Source organism: Trachemys scripta, chromosome 15 (assembly GCF_013100865.1).
Source record: "Trachemys scripta elegans isolate TJP31775 chromosome 15, CAS_Tse_1.0, whole genome shotgun sequence".
Taxonomy (NCBI): Eukaryota; Metazoa; Chordata; order Testudines; family Emydidae; genus Trachemys; species Trachemys scripta.
The window spans coordinates 17,424,690-17,439,873 of NC_048312.1; the positions used below are offsets into that span (position 1 = coordinate 17,424,690).

The 15,184-nt window shown below is 41.8% G+C and overlaps 1 protein-coding gene across 3 annotated transcripts in view; it reads left to right on the forward strand.

The window, feature by feature from the left end:
• LOC117887896 (protein HIRA) overlaps nucleotides 1–15,184 on the forward strand; it is a 63,523-nt gene that overhangs the window by 19,153 nt on the left and 29,186 nt on the right. For all 3 annotated transcript variants that reach the window (XM_034790636.1, XM_034790637.1, XM_034790635.1), the window contains exons 3-10: nucleotides 1,083–1,193; nucleotides 1,971–2,061; nucleotides 2,591–2,685; nucleotides 4,739–4,834; nucleotides 5,482–5,642; nucleotides 7,423–7,590; nucleotides 11,076–11,189; nucleotides 13,730–13,800. In XM_034790636.1, the coding sequence (XP_034646527.1) occupies nucleotides 1,115–1,193; nucleotides 1,971–2,061; nucleotides 2,591–2,685; nucleotides 4,739–4,834; nucleotides 5,482–5,642; nucleotides 7,423–7,590; nucleotides 11,076–11,189; nucleotides 13,730–13,800 (875 nt within the window). In that variant the 5' untranslated portion in view covers nucleotides 1,083–1,114. The remainder of the gene's footprint in view (nucleotides 1–1,082; nucleotides 1,194–1,970; nucleotides 2,062–2,590; nucleotides 2,686–4,738; nucleotides 4,835–5,481; nucleotides 5,643–7,422; nucleotides 7,591–11,075; nucleotides 11,190–13,729; nucleotides 13,801–15,184) is intronic.

A 15,184-nucleotide genomic window follows, 5' to 3' on the forward strand; every position in this document is an offset into this window, starting at 1 on the left:
TGGCCTTTTATATTGATTGCTGGTGGAAATTGGGATTAAACATTTTAATAAAATTATATATATTTATACACAACATAAATATATTGTATATTAAGATATACAAATAGAATTTGGTAGTGTTAGGGTTCAGTTTCAATTATTGAGTAATGAAACATCAGATAACTTGGCTCAATTAGTTTATTAATCAAAGATAGATCAGCACAATACACAAAGGCAAAGGTTAATATCTCATAAGTCTGGATAGAAACTCCACAGTCTTTTCAAACCTGCTCCGAAATCGTGGGCTGACTTCTGCTTTATTTGTATCCCAGAGGGTTATGGCTTTCACAATATTACCTAAGATTCACACACCAATTCTTATCAGTTTTGAACATAGTTTTCCAGAAGTCACCAAAACTTATTGGCATCTTATACTAGCTATACCTAGGTACAGGATGCATGTTGGGTAGGTATCAACAAGAGTATCCATTTTCACTCTGATATATTTCTATACTATCCATCCTTAGCATTCTGTACCTTAGTACATCTTGTTCCTGACAGTACCTACATGTACCAAGAAGAGGCTTGGCTTAAGTACAAAGGATGCTGGAAGTATGGATTGTGCATTTTGTCTTAGCATAATTATACAGGATTTTGAGAAAAGCTTAACATTAATACACTTCATAGTTGTGCAAAACATTAATACAATATATCCTATTAAGTATAATGGTGTTGTGTATAAAACTGATATTATATATAATACTGGCGAACAATAGTTTAAATGCCCCCTTTCCTTCAACTTAAATTTAATTTTTGTGTACATGACAAATCACAGTCAAAATATTACTGTTATATACAGTATGACTTTTACTATTTCTGAAGAATTACATGTGATCATCTTAATAGCTTTGTGGTAAATGAAAGCAAAGCACAGTTTGAGTACCAGCAAATGAATGTGAACTCTAAAAGTATATCTTTGTGTTAAAGATTTCTAGGGCTCCAATTGCTGCAGTATCAGAGAGCCAGTATTTTCTATGAAATTGAAAATGAGTTCAGACAATTTTTTGTTCTCTCTAAAATATTGATTTCTTCTTTGTCTTTAGGACAGGATTCTGGGAAGGTGGTGATTTGGAGTATGGCTCCTGTCCTCAAAGAGGAAGATGAAAAGAATGAAAATATTCCCAAGATGCTTTGTCAGATGGACAATCACTTAGGTAACATACAAGGGTTCTCTGTAGGCTTTGAGCCTTGGCAAATTACCTGTTAGTACACCTGTTTGTAATTAAAAAATATAAGTCTCTGTTCAGCAGTAAAGAATATGTGATGTTTTGCAGAGGGGCTCAGAGCTCAGCTACATGCTTTTTTTAGATGTTCAGCAGAAAACCTTGTCAAGCTATAGAATACGTTTTGAACAGTTCTTCAGATACATCTGGAAATCCCTTGCACATGAGTGTCTTCCATCTAATTTGGTGGGGCCAAAAAATAACTTGTAGAACAAATTTTTGAAAACCAGTAGGATTACAGAGAAGGGCAGGAGAAAGAATGAAGAGAGAGGAGATGCCATATAAAATATATTGATTATAGTCTTAAGATTTAGTGTATTGAATAAGATGTTCCTTGCTTTTCTTGAAAATGTACCGTTTCCAGGTTGCACTTGTAATTTAATCCAATTTCATTTATCACAAACAATTTCCTTAGTCAGCTACTTTTTCCCCTTTAAACCATATTTTTGGTAAATGTTTTTTAGACAGAATAGGTTGTTGTTGAAACTTAGATACGTTATTCAACTGGCATTGAAAGATAAGTGCCAACCCATTTATCTAAAGCAGATAGAGTAACTGCATAGCCAATCACAGTGGAGTGAGCATATTTAACAAATTCCAAGCATCTCCTGCCAAACTCTGCTTAAAATGAAACCTGCTCTCATTATGGAACCATTTTTTTTTTTGGCTTTTCAGCTTATAAACTTTTTTTTTTTTCCCATTTTCCAGCCTGTGTGAACTGTGTGCGGTGGTCAAACAATGGGGTTTATTTGGCTTCAGGGGGCGATGACAAACTGATCATGGTGTGGAAACGAGCTGCGTAAGCATGTTTTTCCTTTTCAACTTGTATTTTAATTTTAGCCGGTATCTCTGTCTATTTTCACAAAATTTCCCCCAGTGCCAGCTCCTTGCCTTAAGAGCTTGCAGGGAGGAAGTCACAGTTGCAGATCAATAACATTGGAAGTTTGTTCTGATAACCTGTGTCTTGAACAATAGTCTGTTTCCATAAGTATGTTCTCTTCTGCGTAGGAGGGAGGTGAGCCATTTTCTCCATGGGTTTGTAGACAGCTTCATTATTAGACTCTTCAAAGAGATATTTTACATATTAGCATTATCAACTTGCTTCAGGAAGTATAGTAGTATAGAGTATATTTATGTAGCTTTTAAAGGTATTATAAGTTTCACTTTCATATAAAACAGTATTGGTATTTTTGTCTCATTCCCCATTGTGATAATATCTGAGCAGAAAGTAGACTTGTACAGCTATACTATGTTCTAAAACAATTAATGAATGAGTAACTTGTTGAGGTGGATTCTGTTAATAACTCTTCTGGTCCTGTTTTAACTAGATACATTGGACCTAGCACTGTGTTTGGTTCCAGTAGTAAACTTGCTAATGTGGAACAGTGGAGATGTGTTTCAATTCTCAGAAGCCATTCAGGGGGTAAGTGAAAAGGTGTAGAATAAATCTGAATAGAGCATGTTGAAAAAGTATTTTTGTATTCATTAACATGATACTTTTCTTGTTCACAATATAATCAGTTGGTCATAGAACTCTTCACTACACAGCTAATCACTAACTATTAAAACTGGTTATGAGGAGATAACATCAAGTGTCAGGAGCCTTAAAAGGGGGGGAAGAAAAAGGTGGCTTTTATTTAAGGGAGGCAATGTGGCTAGAAGAGGGGACTGGGTGTCAGGATTCCTGGATGCTGTTCCTGACTTTACCATTGATTTGCCCTGTGATGATGAGCACATAATTGGGGCAAGTCAGTGTGCTCAACTGTAAAAAGTGGATAATACTTTTTTATTGTTAGTATTATCTTAAACTGTGTCTTCTGTTTATTATCTTATTATAGTGGAATTATATTATTTTGGCATGAATTCTAAAAAGTTGGTTATACAAAAATGACAAGCATGTGTTAATTTTGTAATTGTCCTGAGGGGCTGTGTTGTTTCCATCAGTGTTTCACAGTGGACTGTGGTAGTGAGACCTTTTTTCCATCTGGGCTAGAATAATATTGTGTTGTGGTATCTCCTGCTGCTGCTTCACTAAGTGCAAATCAGGTCCTTTGGACAGAGGAGATTCTGGTTCCTGTAAACACCCTGGCCATTATGTTTCTATATCTCTCTATCTTAGGTACTTATACAGCCCCCCATTAAGCCATATAACTGCGAGTGCCTCCCAATCTTTAATGTATTGATCCTCACAACACCTTTGTGAGTTAGGGAAGTGCTATAATTTCCATTTTTAATAGATGGGGAACTGAGGGGGAACTGAGGAAGAGAGTATGTGACTTGCCCAGGGTCACACAGGAAGTCTGTGGTGGAGCAGGGATTGGAATCCAGATTTTCCAAATCCTGGGCTAGTGCCCTAACCACTGGACTATCCTTCCTGTCTGCATAAAGGCTTTGAAGTAGAAGCAGACAAACCTGCAAGTAATGAATGTCTGTAATTAGTTTCCCTAAGATTTTAGAGCAGGATGAGCACAAGCTATCAAGTAGAGGTCTAGAACTAGTCCTGTGCCTTAACCACAAGACCACCTTTCCTTCCCTTCAGTATATTGTGACCAATTTTGAAATAATAAAAAGACAACTTTGTCTTTTACTTAACTAAAGGATTTGGAGGTTTGAAGTGAAATATGGGGGGAAGGAGATATAAGAGTTCTAGGGCTACCAGCCTTTAGTGTTCTTGTGGAAATGCTGGCAGCCCAGCTGGGACACACTAACAGTATGTAGAAGGATCTCAGCATCCTTGGCACACAGCACGGGTTGCAACCTGGCACAGTTTTTCAGATGGCAGTAAAGCTGCTTCTAACTTTCTCTTTTCCTTTTGGGTCTCATATGAAAGATGACACAAAGATTAGAGGAAACTGGAAAAACAGAATTTCAATAAAAGGAAAATCACCAGGATGGGAAATCTTATTATGGCTGAGTTTATAATCTGATTCTATATTTATTGCTTTTTTGTCAAAAGCAAAATAAAAATGTATTTTATCAACTGCTAGATGGTAACAGAACTACATATAATATAACTTGATTGTGCTTATTTAAATGATCTGTCCACAAGTTAAAAAATAAGGCTTGACTAAAGAATACCTCGAGGGGAATGGAACAATGAAAAATGGTTCTGCAGGTGAAATAGCTTATGTTTTTTATTAACCATCTTGTAATCAGATATTTATATTATTTCTATATTTAATAATTTGATGTGATATAAGGGAATATTAGTTTGTGACTTAGCACAGCTCCTCCTGAGTGTGGCTCAGTCAAAGCAAGGCTTCCTTTTCACTCCCTTGGTTCATTTGCTTTATATGGACCATAGTGATGATAGTTTTACTTTGAGTCTCAAATTAGATCGTGTTCATGGAACATGCATAGCAAGTTCATCTCTGAAACAGGGGCTGCACTAATTGGTTAAATCAGTTAAATCTATCTGGCCATCAATTTGCGGCTCCAGTGCAATTTGTCACATAGATAGGACTTTTTTTTAATAGATGTCATGGATGTAGCATGGTCTCCTCATGATGCCTGGCTGGCCTCCTGCAGTGTGGATAACACCGTTGTCATCTGGAATGCTGTCAAATTCCCAGGTGGGAACTCTTTTAATTCAGATATGTATATACAAATATAATTATCAGTGACAAAAACTGACTGCTTTTTGTGTCAGTGTCTTTCATTGACTATGAACAGGTAGGGTGTATTTTGGAGCAGGCAACCTGTCCTTACTATAGTGACTAATACCTTGGAATCTGCTCAGCTGTTGTCACAGATGTTGAAATGAGAAGTGGATGACACCATAGATCATGTACACAAATGCCCCAAGTTGAAGCTGTTGTGATGGTTAGTGAGAACAGAGGGAGGAATAAGTGCATATTTTAACTAGGGTTCCAATTAAACTGCTGTTTTCTTTCCAGTGCTTGACAAAAGTTTTGTAATAAACTGGTCTCTGCTGGTCTGGATCTATTTATCTCTTGCACAATGACTTCCATTCATTATGCTGTCAGAATACCCCTTTTGTTTCTTGCTTCATTTGTACAGGAAGCTTAATTTGAACATAGGTTGAGCTTGATTGGTACGTTGGTATTTGACCATCCAACAAAAATGTCAGGCGGCTTTTAATATGGTGCTTCAAAAGGAACCTAGAAATCTCCACTAGACTTTTTGTCTATAGTTAAATGACCTTTTTAAGGGAATGGCAGCATCCAAGTGTTATCTCTTAATTTTTTGCTGTGCACAGAAATTCTTGCCACTCTGAAGGGACACTCTGGCTTGGTGAAGGGATTGACCTGGGATCCAGTTGGGAAATATATAGCCTCTCAGGCCGATGACCGAAGCTTGAAGGTGTGGCGGACCATGGACTGGCAGTTAGAAACCAGCATCACAAAACCATTTGATGAGGTATCTGTCGTGTGTTAAGGAGCACATAGCGAACAAATTAAAAAACAGTCAGAATACTTCTGATTGTCAAAGCCCTGCGCAAATATTAGCTAATTAAACAGGACTGAAATGCTTGCCGTGTGGTTTGTGCCTGTTTTTGTCCCACTTGGAGTTCCCAACTGTACAAGCGGAGCTGGCGCTAGGTATAAGCAGACTAAGCAATTGCTTAGGGCCCCAAGCAGCTCAAGAGGGCCCCCTATTCACTTTTAATTATGTGTTTTGTGCATGCGCGCGCGCAAAAATATTCCTGCGTAGGGCCCCCAGTGGGCTAGTACCACCTATGTGTACAAGTTAGCTCTCTGCTTCTCCTGTGACTTTCTGTCCAGAAAGGGGGCTTCAACTATTTGGGAACATAAAATAACTGAGTTCAGACAATATGAACAAACCTTTGTGAATAGCCTGTCTTAACCCAAATAATTGCTTCTGCCTTCCCTTATCCCTGTAAAGAGGCACATTATGCCACAGCTTCCCTCCAGCTGCAAGAGCTAGATAGAGCTGCCTATGGAGCACATCAATCCTGCTCTCCTGTTTGCCTGCAGGTATCCTTCCCTTTGGCAGGATACCTTCCCTCTGCCCATATAGGAGTAGATTAACAAATACAAGGACTAAGTTTTGTTTATTTGTTTAAGTCCTAGCTTTGAAGAGTAATATTTGCACCTTACCAGCACTAAGTGTTTTATAATATGACTGCCCAGGGTATTGTGTTGTGGCTTGGTGTGTTGTTTTAGGGGTTGGAGGGTGGGAAGTGTCTCCAGACAATTGAGATAAAGCAAACAATAGGTGAGGAGGCTATTTCCCAGTTTTTCATTGCACTGATGCCTTTTTAGTTTTAAATAGGGTTCACATGCAAAATACCTGTAGTCTTAGCTTTATCAAATATTTTTGAAGATTAATCACAGTCAGTGATCTTTTCAGGTGCTAATAACTTTATGAATTGCAGACATAGTAAATTTATCTATTAGCCTCTGAGCAGGATGCAAATGTAATATAGTGACTTTGACTAGACTTGCATATCTGCTGTAAAAATATGGAGGAGAGTAAGTGTGGGGGTTTTGTCCCTACCCTCCCCTTTCTTCCCCCTGCACCAAAATCTGTTTTGTTTGACTGGTTACTTTACCTTGGCTAGGAAGGCAATCAAACCTCTCTGGGGCAGATGCTGGTGCTAATGAATGTTTTACAGTAAATTTGAAGTGATGTGGCTAGCAATGGTCTTCATAGTCATTGATTTGCTTTCAGCCATTTAGAGTCTGTGAGGTAGTGCGTTTGCAAACTTGGGTCTCATAATTTGCAACTGATGTGTTGCAGTCATGTCACTAACCAGGATGATGAATATTTGGTGTACAGTATTCTATAGAATTCTGCATTCTTGCAGATTATAAAGAATGGCATTTTCAGGTCTTCTTTCCATTTAAAACATTGTCCTGGAGAGCCTCTTTTCAATATAAGTCATTCCCAAGTTTTGCATCTTTTCTGACTATAACCAGATACTCTTATTCACTCTCTAGCTCCTAGGTTACAGCTTCAGAACTTAGATTGGACCAACCATGTGGATAGGGATGAAGCTCTGAGAATTTAGTGTACTGAAATGTTACTCATGAAATTGTGTTACACTCCTGAAAGAAACAAGAAATCACTCATTGTTTGTAAAATCTAACTTCTGAACCCTCAAAAGTTGTTATAAATGCCCTCTGATCAATCAGTCTAGACCCCTTTAAAGGCCTAATGTGGTTTTTTTTCTCAGTGTGGAGGGACAACACATGTTCTGCGTCTCAGCTGGTCGCCTGATGGACACTATCTGGTTTCTGCTCATGCCATGAATAATTCTGGACCTACTGCTCAGATCATTGAGAGAGATGGATGGAAAACCAACATGGATTTTGTAGGGCACCGCAAGGCAGTGACAGTGGTGGTGAGTAAATTTAAAGGGTAACGTCTTCTTAAAGTATAGCTTTTAGAAAATATGCTCTTATGTGCAACAGAGGGAAACAGCTGCTATAGATAGATTGTAAATATGATAAGTTATTAATTGATACATAGATGTTTAAAAATCTGTCAGTTTAAGGTAAGTGTAGACTTTCACCTGTACAATTTTTTTTATTTCATGGATTTGGAAGGAGGCCGGCTGACAGCAGTTCTGGGCCCCAGGGCACAACTGTCAATGGGCCCCGTAGAAAGGGATGGCCCAGCGTGGCATCGCCACATGGGCGTGGAGCTGGACCATGTGCGGCGGCTGGTGCACACATAAGCCGCGCCCAGCGAGCTGCTGGCTGCGCTCTTCCGGTCAGGGCCGGATTAACCTTTTGTGGGCCCGGCACCAAACATATTTGTGGGCCCCCAATGGGGGCAATGGAGCACCAGGAGGTCAGTACCCAGAGCGAGGGTCTGGCTGGGGGCAATGGGGCAGGGCAGGGCATGGCATGGCAGGGCCAGCCACGCTCCACCCAGCCCAGTGCGAGGGCACTGTTTACAGTCCAGCAGCCACCAGATGCACATTGGCTAACCTGTATGTCCCTTCCCTCAGGGGCCGTGCCACACAGCCCCCCCACCCAACATCCCTGATTCCCTATGCCCAGCGTCCCCCTGACCAGAGAACCCCCCACAATCCCCACCACCACAAGTGCACATTACCCTGCACACCACTACCACCCTGCTCAGAGGCCCCCCCGTCCACAGCCCCACCACAACTGGCCAGCACCCCACACAGAACCCCCACTCCCTAGCACCCCAACACACACAGATCCGGGCCATCGTAAGAGCTGTTCACAGAACCCAGAGCACTGTGGGGAGTCCTGGATCCTCCACCATGAGGGTCACCAGCAGGAATACGGTGGGGGAGGCAGGAGCTCCTGGAAGGAGGTGGGTTTACAGGGCCATGGGCCGGGCGGCGGGGGCGGCGGGAAGGGGAGGTGTAGGCATTTTGGGAGGGTGAGAAGCTTCAGTTTCAGATTTTGCTCCAGGCCCCCCACAACCTCAATGCTTAATACCACAAGGAGCACCTACACTGACCAGCTACATGGAGCACCAAGATGGAAACACCACTCCCCACAACATAGAGATGTGAGTCCCTGTGTCACTGCACACAGAGAATTGCTTCTTCCTGTTCACTTGAACTTAAAACAACTGCTTCCCATTAGGTTTTTGCACTATTTATATTTTCCAGAGGAAGTTCTGCAGGTCTTGGATTCATACACTTGCACCTCAATGACATTAATAATGTCACTTAGTTAATAACACCACCTTACAAGCCACCCTGAGTGAGGGACAGTACATAGTTGTGCTTCCTCGTGTTCATATCGGGTACTGAATTGTGACTCAATCACTATTAGGTCTCTTCCTTCCCTCCCTCTTGCTCCATAGGGGAAGTAAGCTGCACAAGCCCTTTTTCTGGTACAACTTACTTTCCTCAAACATGCTGTCTTCCCTGTACCCCCCCCTTCCTCTCTCTCCATGTGCAGAATTGTAAGGTGATGCCTTTCGCCTCTTACTTCTCACTGTGGGCACAATGTAGGGAGCTCACAATGGAGCTCTTAGAAAAGGGCTGCCCACACAAAGAAGTGGAACTTCTACACTCCCCATGTATCCTTTGCTGACTTCAGGTACAGCCTTGGAGCCAATTATATTAACATTTATTCATATTAGTACAATTGCTAGAAAGCAGAAACAGGAGAGAACTGACCAATGCCATCTCTTCCTCATCACCTCTCTTCTAGTTTCATATTTAACACCTTCCTCCCCCACCCAAAGAAAAAGTAGCGAGGCTAGAACTAATGTGTTTCCCTTAAGCCTGCATTCTTCACTCAGGGTCAAATCTCCTTTGAAATCAGTGGGAATTGTTTGTCCTGGAACCTGTTTCCCCCTGCCTGGCCTGTGGCTTCTGCCGGGGCTCTGGGGCTTCCCCGCCCAACATGGCTTCTACTGGGGCTCAGGGCTTCCCTGTGTGTGTGTGTGCGCGCACACACACACCCGCCGTGGCTTTCCCCTGCCTGCTCACCCATCCGCCCGGCGGGGCTTCTTCTGTCCCCTTCCTCCTTTTTTTAAATTTCCTGCCCACGCTGTAGCAGTCGTGACTGCCTCCCCCCGTCCCCCCGGGCCCTTTTAAATTACCTGGGCCCCTGAGCATTTGCCCCCCCAGTGTTTCTCAAATGTGACCACAGTGGCCGCATGCAGCCACCCGGAGCTTTTCTTGCGGCCACAGCTTCCTGGGCAGTGACTTAAGGGGTCAGGGGAGGGAGCAGTGGACCCTCCCCTAGGCTCACCAGCAGGGGTTGGACCCTGACCCCTTGTGGAGCCGCGAACACCGGAGAGCAGGCAGCCAGTGAGTTCCCACCTTCCCAGAGCCAGTGAAGCTCCAGCTTTGGGCTTCACTGGGGTGGCAGGCGGCAGGCTTCAGTCAAGGGCTTTGGGCTCCAGCCCTGGACCCCAGCCATGTGGCAGCAGGTGCTGACCCTTAGCTCACCACCACCCCCACTTTGCCCCGGGCCCTCACTGTCTCCCTACCCACCTCCCCATCCAGGGCTTAATTTGTCCCCGGGCTTGCCAGGGTTGAGTAAGTCTGCTGTGAAAATTCATATATGTATGTTTGTTAATATAACTTTTCACAGCCTCACAACTAGCTAGTAAGTCTGCTGTGAAAAGTGATATTAACAAATATTACTTTTCACAGCAGCAGACTTACTAGCTACCAAGTCTTTTTTTAAAAAGCAACCAAAAAAGCAAAAGAAACAACAAAAAAAGACAAGAATGTGCAAAGCACCTTATTTGTGTTTCTATTCTGTTCAGATCCAGTAAAGAATAGAAACAGCTGTACGTGATGTTTGTTATTGAGTCTGCAAAAAGAAACTCTACATACATAAATTACGATGATTTGGACATGTATATTTGCATATTTATTTGTTTTTCCTAACGTTAATTAAGTATTTTAGGAAAAATTGTCACCAAAAAAATTGTTGTGAGATCCCCTGCTCTCGGTCACTAGTTCAAATCCAGCCTACTTCAGGTGTGGCCAAAAGCTTACCTTCCAAGGCCTCTTCAGTAGCTTGTTTGAAATCAGTCTGGTTCCAAATGGGCTGATGTTCACATCACAAAACCAATATAGTTTGGTATTCCTGTTGGTGCGCTTGTCAGAGATGCCAAAGACTGAGCTGACTATGGAGACAAAAATACTCTGACCTATAGAAGGTGTCCTTCCAGCTCAAGGCTGAGACACATTGGGTAGGCAGCGTGAGGAAACCTACATTGCTTTTGTCTGTGCTGAACGTGTGATGGGGACTTTGTTTCCTAGAGAGGTTAGCCTGACATTGTTTGTGAGCATTAAATTAACTTAAAAACCTAAAGACCTCCTAAAAATAATTAATTGATTGTAATATATGTGGGATTTTTTTTTCTGTCTTTTAGAAATTCAATCCAAAAATCTTCAAAAAGAAACAAAAGAATGGGAGCTCCACCAAGCCAAGCTGTCCCTACTGCTGCTGTGCTGTTGGCAGTAAGGATCGGTCCCTCTCCGTCTGGGTAAGTTTCCTTTGTTGCTTTCATTGGCTGACGTGATCACTTGGACAACTAGGGGACTTAGCACAGAGATCAGGTGTACAGAATTAGGATCTTACATTTAGATACGGTTTTTATTGGCCACTCTGCCTGTTATCGGGGGATTGTAGGAAAACACTGGACTGAAATTATCATGAATTGTTTTAGAAATGATCACTGAAACGTTTTTAAAAATTATATGAAAAGTTCATTATATCCTTAGCCACAATTTCTAGTATATTCAGGTAAATCTCCCATTGATTTTTGTAATTTTTAAGCTTGAAGTGATTTATTCTAGATCAAGTTTTGGGGACTGAGGTCTCTGATGTTTGGGCCAGAACAGGGTAGGCAGTACAGTGTCCCAGATGAAGCTAGGTGGTGGATGCTAGCTATGCTCTTTCTCCCTCTATTAAACTAACTTAGGGAAGCAAAGGGCCTAGGGAATCCAGTTCCAAGGCCTGCTGGTACATGAGGGACTAAGAGAGTCAGTGATACAATATGTTGCTGTTGTCAGAGAAGAGGAGCTGGTGCCCAAATCGAGATCCACTGAGCCTGATTTGCAGAAGTTCTGAGCACTTACAGCTGCACCTGAAGTCACTGGGAGCTGTGCTTTGAACATATGAAGTGCTATAATAATGCCCCCCATCTGTAAAATTGAAAATATTAATACCAGCTCACCCTAGAGATGTATCCTGAAGATAAATCCGCTAATGATTGTGAACTACTCAGATGCTATGGTGATGAGTGCCATAAAAATGAGGAAATTAATAATAATAATAATAATAATAATAATTTTGTCTTCAGAGCAGGGTTTGAATAGTAAGCAGTAAATAAGCATGGGGACACAGATTAAATGATGAGGATAAAAAGGTGTATTGAATAGCTACCCATTCAGTGAGCACTGTTCAATCTATACACTGAATGATGCAGGAGTATTCTGTTACCATGGCTGGGAAAAGGAATTGACTTGTCCTAACAAACCTGACCCAAGGCCACTCACTTTATCACAGGCTCTGACCTCTTGTAAGAGAAACAGTTCCTTCCTCCTATCCCAAATTCAGCATATCCTACCATGGAATGTGGCTTCCCCTGAACTTGCTCTGCAGAATGCAAGGAACATAGTTAGCACAGCCTAGCTCTTGCTGGATTGACTGATCCCCTGCCTGCTTTGTCCTGGCCTCGGTCTCCAGCTTCTGCTGTCAGCCAGTAAATAGAGGCAGGGTAGAAAGAACTTTAAAAAAAAAAAAAAAATCCAAGTCTTCAAACATCTGGTTTGACTTTTATTGTAAAGTCTAAAGTAAAATTGTATCTTCAGATTGTGGTTGAGGGTAAACATTGGTTATTCCTCCACTTTAATGTAAGATTGACTGGTTTGGAAGCTGTAATAGGGCAGCGAATCAGCTTAAACAAAGTGTATGGCTTCACGGTGAGGGACATATCCCAGAACACGTTAGTTGCTACCTGTAATTCCCTGTTTCCTTTCTAAGCAGCCTAAGTGTGATATTTATCCATCAATCACTTAAGTGCATAACACTAAATCTTTCTGGCAAAAATACCAAATAACGGGTGTGTTGTTAATCAAAGTGCCACTTAAGTATATTCTATTATAGCTCCTAATGGGCCCAGCAGAGATTGGGATCTCGTACTAGGCACAGCAAAGACACATAGTAAGAGAGAGTGCTTGCCCTGAAGAGCTTACAGTCTGAATAGACAAGACAGATAGATGGTGGGAGGGAAAACAGAAAAGAGGTGAAATAATTTGCTTGGGGTCACACAGCAGGTCTGTGGTAGATCCAAGATTAGAACCCAGCGCTACTGAATCCTAGGTAACCTCATTATCCGCTAAACCACACTACCTTCTCCTACTTTAGCTTCAGTTAGAGCCAGGTATCTTAGATGCTAAGTATACTGGCTGAGAAGTAGAGATACTGTACCTCTTTGTTTTTTAACAAGTTATGGGAAATTCTTTTGCTTATTCAGTTCTTTATTGTTGTATCAAGTTGATCCATAAATACAGGGTTGGCTGCTCCTCTTTAGAACAATTGGTAGTTTTCCTTTGTTGTTGACTGGCTTTCCTTACTTACACATTGATAGTCTGAAAGTGAGCACATTACCCTGATCTTTGTTCTGCCTTTCTCTTATGTTGCCAGTGAGCAACCTCCTTTTCTCAGTTAAGGTTGGAACAGAAGCTCTCTCCAGGGTCTGGAATTACTTTGCAGTTGTAGAGCTCTCTACCAATTCAACAGAGAGAGGGCTACATTGATCAGAAGATTCAATCTGTTTCAAAAAGTGGGGTTTGAATGTCGTACAAACTTTTGAGGGAATGGGTTGTGCTCTGTAGAGAAATGACTAACTCCAGGTACACTCCAGATCTTACATCATCAAGCATACAGATAGCATTCCTGGTCACAGGTTTCAGTGGTAGCCGTGGTCAGGAGGTAAGATTAGATTCTGTAAGAGGATGGGATTATGTGGTTGTTCATAATATTTCTAAATTTCTGTCTCCTGTATTTTTCCATTTTAAGCTCACATGTCTGAAACGACCTTTAGTTGTCATACATGAGCTGTTTGACAAGTCTATCATGGACATCTCATGGTAAGATGGCTTTTTCTTTTGTACAAAAGCTAAAACAAAATATTGTCTACTTCTGTTCCTATCTGTTCAGTGGAAGTTTTTATTCTAGTATATTGCAACACTGCTCACATTTTGAGCATAATTTGAGCACCACATCATGTGATCTGAAGTTTTTGAAGTTGCAGCAATATCTTTGTTAACTCCATTAGTTTTGACTCATCTCTGTTATTCCAAGTACCAAATAGGCACTTAGTGTCCCTAGAAGAGATGAAAATATACTACATAAAAATTCAAATTTAAATAATTTCCCTGCTATGTGTTTGGAGTGTGTGTGTTTATCTCCAAGCAGGGGAAGAATACTGTCTTTGTAAGTAAAGGATATAGAATATAATAATAATACAGTGTTATGATGTACAAAGACATCTGTAGAATAAGTTCAGCTTGTTAGAATTTCCTCTTTTGAGCAAGCTGCTACTATTTTATAAAACTTACTGGGCCTGATGGATTTTACACATATGTAACTTATATACAGTTATTAATTTACACTGATGCAAGCGAGAAGACTCCGGTATGTCATCTCAGTCCCTCTTCTCCCCTCCCGAAAAATCCACAATGGCTCCCATCTCCAAAAGTGATTCCCTTTTCCTTTAACATGAAGTTCGTTGAGTGTCCACACTTGCTTATGTATCTGACCCTCTTGATAGTTTCTCATTCAGAAAATTAAACATAGCTGCTCTATTCTTGAATAAATAATTTAGTTATATCAAAGGTGTTGCAGTGCTATGTAAGAAGGTATGCATTCCTTTGTGGCCGAGTATAGCAGAAAGGTCAGGTTAAGAGAGTTTCAAATCACGAGGCAAGTATCAAACAGAAAACAATGAAATTATAAAGTACTATAACACATCCCACCAATCACAGCATAGAACATAGCAACCTTCCAAGCAGCTGTGTTTTTCTAGAGGGCATGGAGTCTAGTGTGGGTTTTGTCCAGAGTCCTGTAAGTGTGGGAGGGACATCATGCTTTTCAGCTATCTTCCAGCCCAGGTCCCACTTCCCTGTACTGCTGCAAGAAGCCTTAGGATTGCCAGGCGTCCGGTTTTCGATTGGCACGCCTGGTTGAAAACGGACCCTGAAGGCTCTGATCAGTGGCGCAGCGGGGCTAAGGCAGGCTCCCTGGCTCCGTGCAGCTCCCAGAACTGGTGACATGTCACTGTGGTCCCTAGGCACAGGGGTCAGGGAGGCTCTGCGTCCTGGCCCTGCCCCGAGCGCCGGCTATGCAGCTCCCATTGGCCAGGAACAGCAGCCAGTGGGAGCTGTGGGGGGCAGCACGAGCGCAGGCACCTTGCAGAGCTGCCTGGCCGCGCCTCTGCCTAGGGGTTGGACATGCTGGCCACTTCCAAGAGCA